Raw genomic sequence first — 15,250 nt, forward strand, 5'->3', positions numbered from 1 at the left:
TATTGACAACTATATGGAACAATCAGAACTGTCATACGTTGCTGGTGGGGGTATGAAATGATGGATCTACTCCAGAGAAGGATCTGGCAGGTTCGTTATAAAACTAAACATACTCAGATCCTATGGCTCAGCAGTTCCAACACTAGGCATTTTCCTAAGAGAAAGAAATCACAACTCCACAGGAAGACTTGAACAAGATGGTACAGAGCAGTTTTATCCGTAATGGCCCCAGATTGGAAACAGCCTAGGGGTAGGGCAGTACAATGGATAAAAAAGCTGGTGTATGTATGGAAAGCAATACTACAAAAACAACATGCTGTTACATGCAATAACATTGCACTTTTGTCTGTGTGTGGAAAAACAGTTGAAGTAAGAAGTTGAGGACTTTAAAACGAGCAATAGGGAGCTACCCACTCCCATAAACAAACAAATCTTTCTGTGACTCAGTTTCCTTTACATTTGTGGTCCTTAATCTGAGGACGTGGAGATCACACTAATGAAGTTGTTGTAGGAGGTGGGCACAATGAATCCAGAAGATTTGGGTATATAGTGTGGGGGGCCTATTATGTTCAACATGGGTAATGTATCTGCTTGGAACAAAATTCCAGTGGAATTTTAACGTAAACATGAAGCTGAAAGGAGAGTTCTCTCTTTCACATGTTGCTATAAACTTCTAGACTCCTTGAGCTCTTCTATACCGAGACATAAGGAATATTTGGAAAAAATGCATATAAACTGTTCAAGTACAAATCAATGTTTTCTTAAGGCAAAATGAAATCTATCCTCTGTTGGCTCATTTGTCTGCTTTTTCACCTATTTTATCCTGGAGCGTTAGGTACCACTGATTGTAAGATGCACTGTTTTCTTTAACAACAAATTAAACTCTGCTGTCAAACTGTGACAGTTGGCCACACCAGCCTCCTGTTGCTTTCAGATTTCTTTCATCTACCCCAAGAGATCTGGCAGTTTCTCCTGCCTTCATTGACATTGCTTGGTGTGTGCTAGGCAGTACCTTGCCTGTTATGTAGTTACCAAACAAAAATAGCCTCGTCTTCTTGGAGGTATTTTTCTTTCTTTGGATGCATAAAAGCATTTGGTTATGGTTTTGCAAGAAAATATTAGAAGTGTAAGTCATTCATCCAACTCTGAATATTCACTTCACTAATATCAAATGTGCACCCTGCTATTCTGTTTCTGTTCCTTTCTTATTTACAAAGTACTTTTTGTTTCAGTACCGGATCATTGTATAATCATTTGAAGACATTTTAAATGGCACAGTCCACAGGCACAGTACACATAATTCAGTTGAAGGAATGACATTATGAACAGCTGTGATCAAGAGATGTTAAAACTGGAAGGAAAATATCTGCATGTTAGAATTAAAATCTCAGAGTAGAAAAAAATACTCATTTGTATCTTTTTTCTCAAAAATTTTCTCTGGGCTCATCAGGCATTACATTACCTCTTGCCTACAACCTTTCTTAACACTCATGGTTCTTAATTTTGTTCTAGATTCTGTTGGTTGCCCAGAATAGAAATAGGACTCATCAGCGATCATTAGGGTTACTGCTGATTTTTAATGAAATGTGTTTTATTAAACAAGAGACTGGAGAAAGATGTTACAGAACCGAGAGACCCGTTGGGCCCCCAACTTCACATTCTGACTTGGGAGCTCAGTGTTCTCCCCTGTGAAAGCAAACTACTGGGTTAGATCAGAGATTTTCGGTCCTAGCTATGCCTTACAGTCACCAGGACGGCTTTTGAAAAAACGCACATGACTGGGTTTCACCCCAGACCAGTTAAATCAGAAACCTGGGCATGTAGATCTGGTATCTATCTCGTAAAAGCTCTTCTGGTGATTTTAATGGTCAGCCATGGATTGGCCGATCCCCAGGCGTGATGATTCTTCCAACTTACATAAGATACTACACTAAATTGGTTAAAGTCAGGTTCTGAACTCACCAACCGGGGTCTGAAATCCTGGCGAGGCTGCATATTATCAGCACACTGTAAGGTTTGCTGTGGTAGAAAGTAAACCTGCTGCTGCTGCTGCTGCTGCTTCTGATGACGATGATAGGAGCAAGAGCAGCCTACATTTATTCACTGCTTTGCTTGCATGTTCTAGGCACTGATTCTGAGTGCTTACATGTTCCTGTTCAAGGAATCCTCACAGTGGCTCTTGGAGATGACTGGTGTCAATCTCATTTTGCAAATGAGGCAGCAGAAGCATAGATAAAAGTTAAGCAATTTGGCCAAGTCCAAACAGCTAATCAGTGGTGGAGCCAGATTTAAATAAATCCAGGGAGTCCGGCTCTTCAAAATCAAATATGAAAGTGTCACAAGGGATAGAAAAAGTCCTTAAAGCCTCTGTCAGGCAATCAGATGTTAGGGTAATGATATACTCCCTGGGAGTTGAACTAAAAGCTTATGGACCCAAAGTTCTGATTTTAGGGAACGTCTTAGAATTTTATAAGCCAAGAGGACAGATTGTAAAGAAAGGTTTTAATTTTTATGGTCCACCCATTATGTATGTGAAGCCATTTGTGTTTCCCTGATGCAGCTGTAGCAGGGGAGAAAGGGAAGAAAGAGTATTCCAAGGCCGCATACCTCATAGGTGACTTTCCTGATATGCTCATTTGTTGTACTTAACAACATGTAATTTCTTTATGTCCAGAAGCATTCACTGAGCTAACTTCTCATTGATTCCTTGAATCAGATTTGGCTAAAAACCAGATGCACAGGGACAGTTGAAGTTGTTTGAAGAAAAATCTGTCAATCAGCAGTAAAGGGGGGAAGTGAGTTTCAAAGAAAAATTTTAAATGTTCTGAGCTGTGTTTGGTGAGCCAGTTAGAATACCTTCATACCCTTTTCATCTTTGTGTTGAAAATAAACTTGCCCTTTCTAACAAAAGTCAGCATTTCGTGTTGTTACATATCAACCATACTGAGGAATCAGAGGTTGGTAGAGATTTAAAGAGTATTAAGACAGCAACTCTATTATTTTGAAAATAAGCCAGAGGATTAGCTTAATCTGTTGCCCAGAAATAGTCAAAGAGGAATCAGATCGTACTTCAAAATTTTTAATCTTTTGCCACGTCATCTAGCAGACTTGAAAAAACTGAACTTGTGAGGGAAGTCAGCCGTTTGCTCAACAATTGTTAGGAATTTAAAGTAAGAGGTTTTCAAGTGAATGTTCTGCCGTTTCCTAATTGGCAGGGGAAGGCCGTTGCCGTCCTGGAGACTGTGGTTTTAATGGTCTTTCTCTTGTTCAGATATTGTTTGGATGACCGAAAAGCACTAGAAAGAGACGGGGGATTTTCTGAACTTCAGTCTCGTCTTATTCGTTATGAAACCCAGACCACCTGCACCAGAGAGGGTTTTCCGGTGCCCACGGTGTTGAGCCCTCTTCCATCACCTGCAGTCTTGTCAGAGCCTGGAAGCATCCCTGACGGAGAAGCTCCACAAAGTGAGCTCCGAACTGAAGTGTCTCGATTGAAAAGGAGATCAAAAGATCTAAATTGCCTTTATCCCCCCAAAAGGTGATATGTTAAGTACATAAAAATAGTCTCTTGACAGAAAGTGTTAGTGCCTAGAGTACTCTTTTATTTATTTATTTATTTGACTTTTATTTTTAAAAATTTTTTTGACAGAGAGAGAGCAAGAGTGTGAGCGGAGAAGGGGGGCAGGGGGGGGAGAGAGGGGGGGGGAGAGAGAGAGAGAGAGAGGATCCCAAGCAAGTTCCATACTCAGTGTGGAGCCAGACACAGGGCTCAGCTCCATCCCGCAGCTCCAGGATCATGACCTGAACCGAAGAGTTGGATGCTCAACTGACTGAGCCATATTAGTCCTTCCTATTTTTAAGTAGCTTTCTGCATAGATCTTAGATTAATTCCTTCATATCAGGAATTTTGTTTTCATCGTGAGCAGTTGTATTTACGCTTGTAAGTTATAAAAAGACTTGACTTGGAATTTCTTGCTTTCTATGCTAATATACAGTCTGTTAGCATGATGGACCCTAAAGTGGTCAAGCCATGCAACACTCGAGAGCTTACCCAGAAGCAGCAGAACTGCTTTGTGGAAGAGGGGGTTTGGGGATGGCAGCTTTCCTACTGACTGCCTGCCTCCTCCCACTGCTTTCTGCCTGCCCCGGCCCCTTCAACAGGGACTTCCATTGTTTCACGTAAAATATAGCTTAAAACACTGCATAATATTATACGAAACTTTTCCAGACCCTTTTTTTGCTAGCTAAGGAAAATGTCCAAATACTGGAACAGAAGTTTTCGTAAACACTCTGAATTCTGTTGGATTCGTAGATCTTTAGTACCTTTGTCAAATTTAGGTCTTTGGCATCTACAGCAAGCTTTAAATTTTTATCGTATGTATGTAAATCTTTCAAAAATTAGGAAATATGTTAAAGTGAGACTTTCAGATCCTTTTTTTTTGCAGCAGTTAGAAATATTAGAATACTATTTCCCTGATATGGAATAACCAAATTATCATTTTTTTAATTAAAAAATTTTTTCTAATGTTATTTATTTTTGAGAGAGAGACAGAGCATGAGAGGGGGAGGGGCAGAGAGAGAGAGACACACACACAAAATCTGAAGCAGGCTCCAGGCTCTGAGCTGTCAGCACAGAATACGATGTGGGGCTGGAACCCACGAACCTTGAGATCATGACCTGAACTGAAGTCAGATGCTTAACCAACTGAGCCACTCAGATGCCCATGTAATAACTAAATTATTTTTATGAGGACTTTATAAATTCATGGTACTTTTTATACATGATAAACCTAAAAAGCAAATCTGTTAACATTTCCTATACTGTATTTTGTAGCGATGTTTTTTATTCTGACTTGAGACTAATAATAAGATATGTGTTCTGGAAAAGAAAGAACACTGTGGTCTGTGGGTTAGCAGAATTGAAGGATATGAGACCCTATCTTGTAAAAGGAAATTTAAACATTTTAGAGAGATGGAACCATGATCCAATTTTAGTTTCATTTGTATTTAACACTTATTTTGCCCAGGTAATTGCATGGGTACAATAAGTATAGGTTATGGTTTCTTTGTCAAAATTATCTTTATAGAAAAGCATAAGTACTTATGCTGATTATTAAATTTACAAATATCATCACCTGGAGTTCCAGAGCTGATTGAGGTGAGAAGTTGTAAATTGACAGGGCTGGCAACAGCATACTCCTCGTTGCTTTTCCTCCTAGCTGAAATTCTCGTTTGTTGTTCCTTGCTTTGTATGTTTTAGTCACTCATTTGAAGAACTAAGAGAGCAACTGTATAGTTGTCAGTTACTTAAGGCAGTAGCAGCAAGAAATCTTGTTTGCTTTTCTTAGGTTTATGTTTCAGTGGATATAGTTGTCACATTTAGGACAGAAAACGGGCCTCATTGTTGATTCACTTCATTTGTGTTTTTGATATATTTCTCCACAATAGACTTGTGAAGTCTGAAAGTTCAGATTCTCTTCTTTCTCAGACAAGTGGCAGCACTAATCCTCATCATCATGCAGTGACGTCCAGAAAACCACGAGCAGAGCGATCATTATCTGTGACCTGTCCATCTGTTCCAGTTCTTAGCAATGAAACTTCAAAAGTCACTACAAAAGCCAGTTCTGGTCAAAAAAGTGTGCATGGATCAAAAACATCAAGGCAAATTAAGGAATCAAGATCACAGAAACACACACGGGTAAAGATTTCTCTCCTGTCTCTTAGTTCTACATGGGAAGAAATTCCTGTACTTAGTTCATTTAAAATGTATGTCTAAAAACTTTATGAATGGAATAACATGGTATCTGTAATGTACTTTAAAATAATCCAACATAAGAAAGATAATGGATAAGTGGGCAGAGGTATAAATGAAATTAGCCACAAATTGATCCTTATTGAAACTGATATATTGAAATAAGGATTCATTATAAAATGTTCTACTTTTCAGTGTTTGAAATGTTCCATAATAAAAAATAAATACACTTATGTACATCTCTACTGTATGTAGCCTTTACACTCAGATTTTGTTTGAGAATTCATGATATGAATTCCTCTTAATATACTCCAGTCGTTTATTCCTGACAGATATCTTATGATATGTGTGACCATATAAATATTACAGACCTCTTTTTTTTCCTCAGTTGTTTTGTCTTGATAAACTTATCTTTCACAGAGTTACAGGAGTGTGTAATTCACACAAATCTAAAGAAGCAATACATTTGTACCTTTTCCAAGAAATGTTAGTCATATGTTATGTTCTATTCAAGATACTGAAAGAAGTAGTTACGGAAACCCTGAAGAAACACAGCATTACTGAAGCTCATGGATGTTTCACTGCATGCAGCCAACGTCTCTTTGAGATCTCCAAGTTCTATCTGAAGGTACAGTGTCTTTCATAACAGCAAAATTGAGGTCCTGATATTCCTATTTGACAAAGTACATTTTAGCTTATAACTTGTTACCAGATTTTTTTTTTTTTTTTTTTTTTTTTTTTAAGTGGAGATAGAAAAACTGGAGCCAGTGGGTGCCTGGGTGGCTCAGTCCACTGAGCATCAACTCTTGATTTTGGCTCAGGTCATGATCTCATGGTTGTGGGATCGAGCCTCATGTTGGGCTCCACACTGAGCTTGGAGCCTACTTAAGACCCTGTCTCTCTCCCTCTGCCCCTCTCCTCTCTCTCTTTAAAAAAAAAAGAGAGAGAGAAAAATTGCAGCCAAAATATTTTATATTGAGTTTTGTCTTCATATATAGAAAACTACATTTTAACTGGTATCCTCAGTATCTCCCTAACAAGTCTTTGACTTTAAAGCTTTAAAACATGTTTAATTAGTAATTTTAGTATAGAGTGAAAAAGGCAACTGGGATGAGTGTCAGAACACCCTGTTCCTAATTTTGGATCCACTGTCAGCTAGTTGTAAGACATTGGACAGATCAGCCACGCAGATGATGCTTCTGTAAAACTTGGATGCTGTTGGATTATCTCCAGTTTTTAGAGTTTCGGACTCAAATCAGAGTTGTGCGTGAGTTCCTGGTTAAAACTACAGATTGACCATGTGCATTTAATTCGCCTTCTTTTTAAAATCTCTCAAGAAAGATGGTATTAAAGTACAAAAACAAAGAAACAAAGAGAGAAAAAAAGTGTAGAAGTATGGTTAGTACGTTGTTGAACAAGACAGAGCCCACAGAAGCATGGTATCATGGAGAAGCCCGTGCCCCGCGGAGCACCAGTGAGGAACAAACCACTTCATGTAACAGGTCTCCGAGGTACTCAAGGTTTGAAGACACCGAGTATCATGGAGGAAAGGAGCGTGGTGCCAGGCGGAAGATAAGGGGATTGAATAAAGATCTACAAAGGGAACTGGGGAACCTTGCTCTACAGGTCCTTCTGCCACAAGGGTAACTTCACGGTACACTGCATGTACTCTCCCCCCCATCTCTGTGACAGTGCAGACAGTAGTCTCTGGAGAAAAAAGATTTAAAGGCCACAAGGAAAAAACCAGCTGGCCTCCTAATAACCCTACTTTGTAACGCCTCCAGACAGAGCTTCCAATATAATTTTATGTCTCATTTTTAAATATGATTGGGCCTCCAAGGATTAGCAGACTTTTGAGGGTTTTCCAGTAAAGAGATACCAAAATGTAAAGGAATGAAGGGAACTCGTAAGGAGCAGAAAGCTGTAGAAAACTTCATAAAAACTAAAATTCTCTCAGAGAGAAGATAATTGCATCCGTAAAACTAGAACAGGATGCTGTTTCCAGAAACTGTATAGAACATGAAAGCTTCTTGAAATTAAAAATGTGATAAAATCAATCCAACAGAAAGGCTGAACAGTTGAGATGAAGAAATTTACCAGAAATTAGAATCAAATGATAAAATCAGGAAACATAGGATAAGAATATGGGAGGTTCCTCAAAAAACTAAAAATAGAACTACTCTACACCCCAGCCGTTGCACTACTAGGAATTTATCCAAAGGATACAAAAATGCTGATTTGAAGGGGCACATGTACCCCAATGTTTATAGCAGCACCATCAACAGTAGCTAAATTATGTAAAGAACCCAAATGTCCACTGACTGATGAATGGGTAAAGAAGATGGGGTGTGTATATATAATGGAATACTACTAGACAATGAAAAGGAATGAAATCTTGCCATTTGCAACAATGTGGATGGAACTAGAGGGTATTATGCTAAGTGAAATAAGTCAGTCAGAGGAAGACAAATATATGCTTTCACTGATATATGGACTTTGAGGAACTCAACAGATGAACATAGGGGAGCAGAAGGTGCTTCAAAGCATCTGCAAAGAGGATGAAGTTTAGCAGAAGAAGGGACTGAGTCAAAAACCAAGAGCTGACCTAAGGAGCAGTTAGACCAAATCAGAGCAGATTTTGGGAGAAAGATTGCCAGGTGAAAAAATAAGAATAAGAATAAAAATCAGATTTTTATAAAACCTTAACTGAGAGATTATCCAGTGTATTTGAGTATTTGAAACAACTTTGCTGTTTGTACATTGAATCAGTCTATTGCAGCATTTGGCGGGGCGGCGGGGGGGGGGGGGTACCTAGATTTACACACATGGCAAACTAAGCAAATGTAATTTAACTACAGGATAGACAAAATGCTACATGAGAGGATAATTATAATACATACTTAGCTCAAGACCGAACTGTATTTACGGAGGTATAATAATGCAAACACACTATTTATTAATAAAAAATGTGGCCCAACAGTTATTGAGAGGAAGGGGAGGGGCTGGCAGGATTCAGACACCTGAACCCACTACTTGAACCCATAACAGTGTTCATTGCCTCTAATTCCTAAATCAAAAAGTAGCAGCATGAGCATGTTATTCAGAAACCTGAAGGTATAAATAAGAGAAACAGCTAAAAGAACTGAAAGTGGCCATCTGTCTTCTGGGAAGCATAACTTAGAGGTACAGCAGAGGACTGCTTTTTTTTTTTTTAATACATTTTTTTTTTTTACTTTGTAATCTAATTTGATATAATCCCATTTTTTTAAAGTCAAGAGATTTCAGTTTCCTTTCCTGTCAACAAAGAGTCATTCCCTCTTTTTTGTAGAATGAAATAAACGAAAAGAAGAGAAAAAAGAGATTTTATCTAAAAAATAAATACAAATGCTGTGTATTCATTTCCTGAGTACCAAAGCATTAGTGGATACTCATAGTCAAAGATGATGCTTAGATTTGGTCAGTGCTGCTGCGAATATGAGGTTAGAATGACATAGATTTATATACATATATAATATATATATAGTACACTTATATATATTTATATGTATTTTCCTGTTGTTACAGATGTTAAAGTATCTTGATACTTCAGGGTAGAGCTAATTATAATCTTTTACTTTGATTTTTTTTTTTTTTGTAATATTTCCTGAGTCCCACTGATACTTGTACAATGTTTTAAGATAATCTCAAGTTTATTTGATTAATAATGACTTGTTCTCTGTAATTTAATGTACAAATCATGAAATGCTCTATTTTGTTATATTTAGGATCTTAAAACTTCAAGGGGTTTATTTGAAGAAATGAAGAAAACAGCAAACAACAATGCTGTGCAGGTAAATAGCTTATTCCCAAGAAACTACATTCAATTAAATTGCTATTTTATTTTAGGGTAGCTACGATGCTGTTATATATGCTGTAAGAATTCTCTTTAAAATAATAATAGCTAATGCAAACAGAGCATTTTGAAGTATTTAATAGGTTGCTCTACTAACAAAAGAGTTTCTAGAAATGATGTTAAGAAAGAAAAATATTTTTAAATCCAAAGAGCTGGAAAAATTAATCCATTTTGATTAGTTGTTTTCAGAGTTTGGTTTAATTTCTTTCCAGTGACCCTTTGAAAACGTTTTTTTAAAAAGGTGAAAAATAGAGCAGAATCTTTATTGTGTTCAGTGAGGACAATTCCTGTACTCTGCAGTCGAAATCTACCTTCAGTTTTTTTTTCCTTCAGTTAGAAAATAAAATGTGCTTTTAAGATAAAATGCGTTTTAAGATTTTGACGTGCTACTTCTAATTTCAAATTTCTATGATACTGTTTGAACTTTATCTTTTGCTATCCCTTGTGTTTTCAGTAGAAACAAACAGTAATCACATTTTTTCTCCTCCTAGGTGATTGAATGGGTATTAGAAAAGACAAGCAAGAAATAACACAGAATCTTTCTCTTTGGACAGTTATAAATTGGCCAGAGCTGTTATTTCCTATTTGTTTCTTTAGTTTGAAAATTATAAGCAAATTTCAAACTTTATTCATAGAATAGATGTTTTGTCTCTAAATAATTTTATAAGTATCCAATATTTATATAGTTTTGAGGATGCTCAATTAATGTGCTTTTTTAATTGTATACTTATTTTACAGTTTCACTATATTTTAATTTTTAAGGTTAATATTTTAAGATATGTTTTTAAATCTTTACTCTTGGTTATTTATTTCAATAAATAGAAAAAGTTACTTCTTTTCTTCTTGGTAAATGTCTTTGTTGTTAGGCCAGATAAAATGACTGAATCTCAAGTAAGACATTGCCAGTGGCTTTTCTCATGTGACCCAACAGCATACTTTATTGGGAAGTTCCTGGTTTAGAAAATATTGGTAAAAACATTTACACAGGTAGCTGTCTTCCCTTAGCCCTGCCTCGGGGCCAGCGCTGTTGGAGCTATTCATGTTTATTTGGGATTAGAAATGAAGAAAGGGCAGAAATTGTGAAAATAAGATATAGTGAAAATGACTAAGTAGAGACTCCCAGAAAACAAGATCTTTTCTCATGGTAGAAAATCTGGAAAATGCAGAAAATACAAAACAGAGTAAAAAAAATTCCAACATTGCCCCACTATCTCTAGGTAAACACTGGTAATATTTTTAAAATATATATGTAATTATTTTTAAAATATTTTAAAAGTTGGGGCCATACATGTGTGTATATGTGTGTATGTGTGTTCATCTGTGTCTGTGTATTAATTTAATTGCCTGTTTTCCACTTAACATATCGTGAAATATATATATATATATATATATAAAATTTTAATAACTGTGTAATATCAAGGAACCACAATTTGTTTAACCAGTCCCCATTGTTAGACATAATAGGCTCAATTTTTCCCTATTATAAATAAAACTGTAATGAATCTTCCTAATGCATCACTGATTATTTTCTCTGTATAACTTTTTAGGAGTGGAATTTGTGAGTCTTAAGACTGATGGTAATATTTCCAAATTGCCTTTCTGAGAAATCAGTTTGCATACCCACCAGCAGAGTCCCTGTTTCCTTTTTTGGTGACTAAAAATAATGAGGGTGAGCATTTTATTTACAGTATATAAAGAACCAAAGAACCCTTACAGCTTAATAAGACATAACCTAGAGGGTTTTTTTTAATAGGCAAGGAGTTGAAAAAACATTCCACAAAATGTTACAAAAGAAGATATAGGAATGGCAATAAACACATGAAAGATATTACAAGAAGATATTACAAAAGAAGATATAGGAATGGCAATAAACACATGAAAAGATGTTCAGTGTCCTCACTCGTCAAGAGGATATAAATTAATGAGATGCCTCTAAACACCAACTAGAATGTGTAAAACTTTAAAACTGATGACACCATGTCTTGGTGACTATGTGGAGCATTTGGAAATCTCCTGCACTGATGTTGGGAATGGAAAATGCAATAATCATTTTGGAAAATATTTGAGTTTCTTATAAAATTCAGTTTACACTCCGCATATGACTCAGCCATCCCCGTGTTTACCCAAGGTAAATAAAAGCCTGTGTTGTGCAAAAGATTGTACTAAATACTCATAGCCACTTAATGCTTTGTAGCACCAAACTAGAAACAACCAAGATGTCCATCAATAAGTGAATGGATAAGCAAATCATAAAATAACCATGGGGCGCCTGGGTGGCTCAGTTGGTTGAGCATCCGACTCTTGATTTCAGCTCAGATCATTATCTCACAATTGTGAGATCGAGCCCCATGTCCGGCTCTGCACTGAGCATGGAGCCTGCTTAAGATTCACTCTCTCCCTCTCCCTCTGCCCCTCCTTCCCTCCACCAAAAATAATAATAAAATAAAATATCCACATAATGAAATACTACTTATCAATATAATAGAACAAACTAAAAATATGCAGCAACATATGGATGACTCTCAAAACGCGCTCAGAAGAAAATGGCAGAAATATGAAATTCTAGAAGAGGAAATACAGAGTCACAGAAAGCAAAAATGGTTTCCTGGGGTCAGATGTTGGAGTGACCGGAAAGTGACACGAGGAAACTTTGTGGTAATATAAATGTTCTATGTCATGGTTGTGATGGTAGGTACACTGGCTGCACATTTCTCAAAACTCATCAAACCGTATACTTGGAATTGTTGCATGCTGCGTAACATGGGTACTAGAGTGTTCACCTAGGTACTTAGGCAAATCACTCTGTCTTGATTTCCTTCTAAAAGCCCATTGTCCTATCAAAGTCTCCACTGTGTTCATATTCCCAGATAGTTGATAGAGAAAGTCCAGATCCAATCTGCTTGATTAAATTTGTACATTCTCTGTTGTATTCAATTGAACTATATGAAACTGATACCCAACCTTGTTTGCCCCAGAAAGAGTCATCAAATACAGTTTCCAAAAACACTGCACCTTTGCTGCATCCTTGTTTGCCGCATGAGGCCAGTGAGCCTTGGGAGGTGACTGGGTGGTGGGGTTAGGTCAGGCTGTGCGGAGAGAGGGAGGGGAGACTGGATATATCCTTGCCAAGGGAACACAGTAACTCCATGTGTTTTGTAGGTTTTGTTTTGTTGAAGTTATATCTCCAAAGTGAACCAATAATAATGACTTGGAGAACTCTTTCAGTCAATTCAACTGGCCAAAGAAATTGGTTCCTAAATTTTTAGATGCCTTACTGGGATTCCAAAGCTCATTCCACGTTGTCTACCTCAGAGGCTGGATTCTCAAGTAAAAAGTGGTTAAAGATAAAAGCAGGCACAAAGGAGAGACCTAAAAGGCCCAGAAACTTCAGGTCAGCGTCTGCTCCTCCAAGGGCATCGAGCAAGGAACTTCTGGCAAATAGCACTTCGTGTAAACTACCACTCACGGAAGGAGAGGTGGCAGGGCTGAAGTACAGATGCACACACTTTGGAGCTATGCTCCCTGGGAGGAACCCAGCCAAGCAGGTGCTCTGCCTTTATATAGGGTAAGCATGACAGGGCCCTTCAAAGGTATATGGGCAAGAGTGCAGGGACTGAGCTTAAGATGTCAGCTGTTCTGGAGAGTTATTTACCCATGCTGGGAAAAATGCTGAAAGCTCACCCTCTTTAAAATGACAAATGACAGGGCCCCTGTATGAGGGAAAGAGGGAGACACGGGGCCCGACCAGCTCACTGTGTTACGTAGAGATGGTACATTTGGCAAAACTGTTGCCTGCGGAACCTGGAAAAGAGTTGTGCCTGATGCACTCATGGAGTATTTGGGTTATTTCTAGGCAGAATGTTAAAAAAAAAAAAAAAAAAGTGTCAGTAAGCCATTTGTTAATTTAGCTGCATCTGGTAAGATGCAGGAAAAGATAGATGAGCCAAAGGAGGAACCGTGTGGTTTTCCAGCATTTCGAGGAGATGCTGAAGTCTTAGGACATTGTGAGTCAGAGAAGTGAAATGGTTTCTCACTTCCAGTTATTTCCAATGGCAAAAGATTCTCCAAGGAAAAAGATCAAACCTAAGGTGTGGTTATATGATCCTTTATTAAGACCTTAGAAATATTTAGGGTGAATGATTTAAAAGTAGACCCTGTCAGCTAGACAAAAGGGTTTTTAAGAATCTTAAGGGTGTTGTCCCCCAGGGACTCAGACACGAAAGTGAGGAGAGACATGTCCTGAAGAGAATGGTGAGTGTGACCATCATCTAACGGCTAGACGAGAACTTGGTAAACCACGCCCACAACATATATTTTTGAGACATAATTCACATATCATAAAAGTCACCCTATAAAGTGTATAATACAGTGGGTTTAGTACATTCACAAAGTTGTGCAGTCAGCACCACTACCTAATTCCAGAACATTTCCATCACCCCAAACAGAAACGCCATTATCTACAAGCAGTCATTTTGTATTCTCCCTCCTCCCAGCCCCTGGCAAACAGTAATCTACTTTCTGTCTCTATGGATTTGCCTCTTCTGGACATTTTGTGTACGTTGACTCATAACAGTTTATGGCTTTTTGTGTCTGGCTTCTTTTTCTTAGCATGAGGTTTTCAGGGTTCATCCCATGTTGTAACGTGTCAGTATTTCATTCTTTTTTATAGCCGAATGTTTTATCATTAATTATTGGACATTTGGGCTGGTTGCACGTTTTGGCTGTCATGAATAATGCTGCTGTGGACGTTTGTGTGCAAGTTTTTTGCATAGACATAAGTTTTCCATTATCTTGGGCATATGCTTATGAGTAGAATTGCTCGACTATATGGTAACTCCACGTTTTAACTTTTTTGTTTTAACTGTTTTCCAAAGCAGCTGTACCCTCTGGCATTCCACCAGCCAATAATGTAGTAGCGTTCCAAATTCTCAACATCCTTCCCAATACTTGTAATTATTTGCCTTCTTGACGAGTGATGTGAAGTATGAGGTGGTATCTCATTGCAGTTCTGATTTGCATTTTCCAGATGACTACTGATGTTCAGCATTTTTTCATGTGCCTGTTGCCCATTTACAGATCTTTGGATCTGTCCACTCAGATCCTTTGACCGCTTTTAATTGGATTGTTTGTCCTGTTATTGTTGAGTTGTAAGAGGTCTTTATATATTCTGGATTCTAGCCCCTTATCAGATACGTGACTTACGGATATTTTCTCCCATTCTGTGGGTTATCTTTTGCTTTATAGTTTTATTTCTTATATTTAGGTCTGTGATCTATTTTGAGTTAATTTTTGTGTGGGATATGATTAGGTGCTGATGCCGTATTTGGAATGTTCAATTCCAGGGCTGTGAGAGTAAAGAAGAAAGGGGAAAAGAGGTGGGGAAGGCAGGAGAGCAAAGCAGGTGATACATTATTCAGTGGCCACTGCTTCATGAGGCCCAAAGAAACACATCCAGTCCCCCAGCAGGTGTCTTCTCAGTCACAGGGATTGTCTTAGGATATAAGGTGTGTGGAGAAACCCTGTCACAAGGATGTACCCAAGAAAAAGGAAGAGGATTCTTTTTCTGCTTGGCTCCTTCCTATTACTATCTCCTGTTTGGCCCCACA

The 15,250-nt window shown here is 37.8% G+C and overlaps 1 protein-coding gene across 1 annotated transcript in view; it reads left to right on the forward strand.

Annotated features, from left to right (window-relative positions):
• MTBP (MDM2 binding protein) overlaps nt 1–10,210 on the forward strand; it is an 80,280-nt gene extending 70,070 nt beyond the window's left edge. Inside the window, exons 18-22 of the mRNA XM_047073873.1 lie at nt 3,272–3,538; nt 5,449–5,698; nt 6,267–6,380; nt 9,517–9,582; nt 10,136–10,210. Of these exons, the coding sequence (XP_046929829.1) occupies nt 3,272–3,538; nt 5,449–5,698; nt 6,267–6,380; nt 9,517–9,582; nt 10,136–10,174 (736 nt within the window). The 3' untranslated portion in view covers nt 10,175–10,210. The remainder of the gene's footprint in view (nt 1–3,271; nt 3,539–5,448; nt 5,699–6,266; nt 6,381–9,516; nt 9,583–10,135) is intronic.
• The last annotated feature ends 5,040 nt before the right edge of the window (nt 10,211–15,250 follow it).

This window comes from Lynx rufus, unplaced genomic scaffold (assembly GCF_022079265.1).
Source record: "Lynx rufus isolate CCGP_SWC_20201006 ecotype Redwood Valley unplaced genomic scaffold, mLynRuf1.p SCAF_12, whole genome shotgun sequence".
NCBI classification, from domain to species: domain Eukaryota; kingdom Metazoa; phylum Chordata; class Mammalia; order Carnivora; family Felidae; genus Lynx; species Lynx rufus.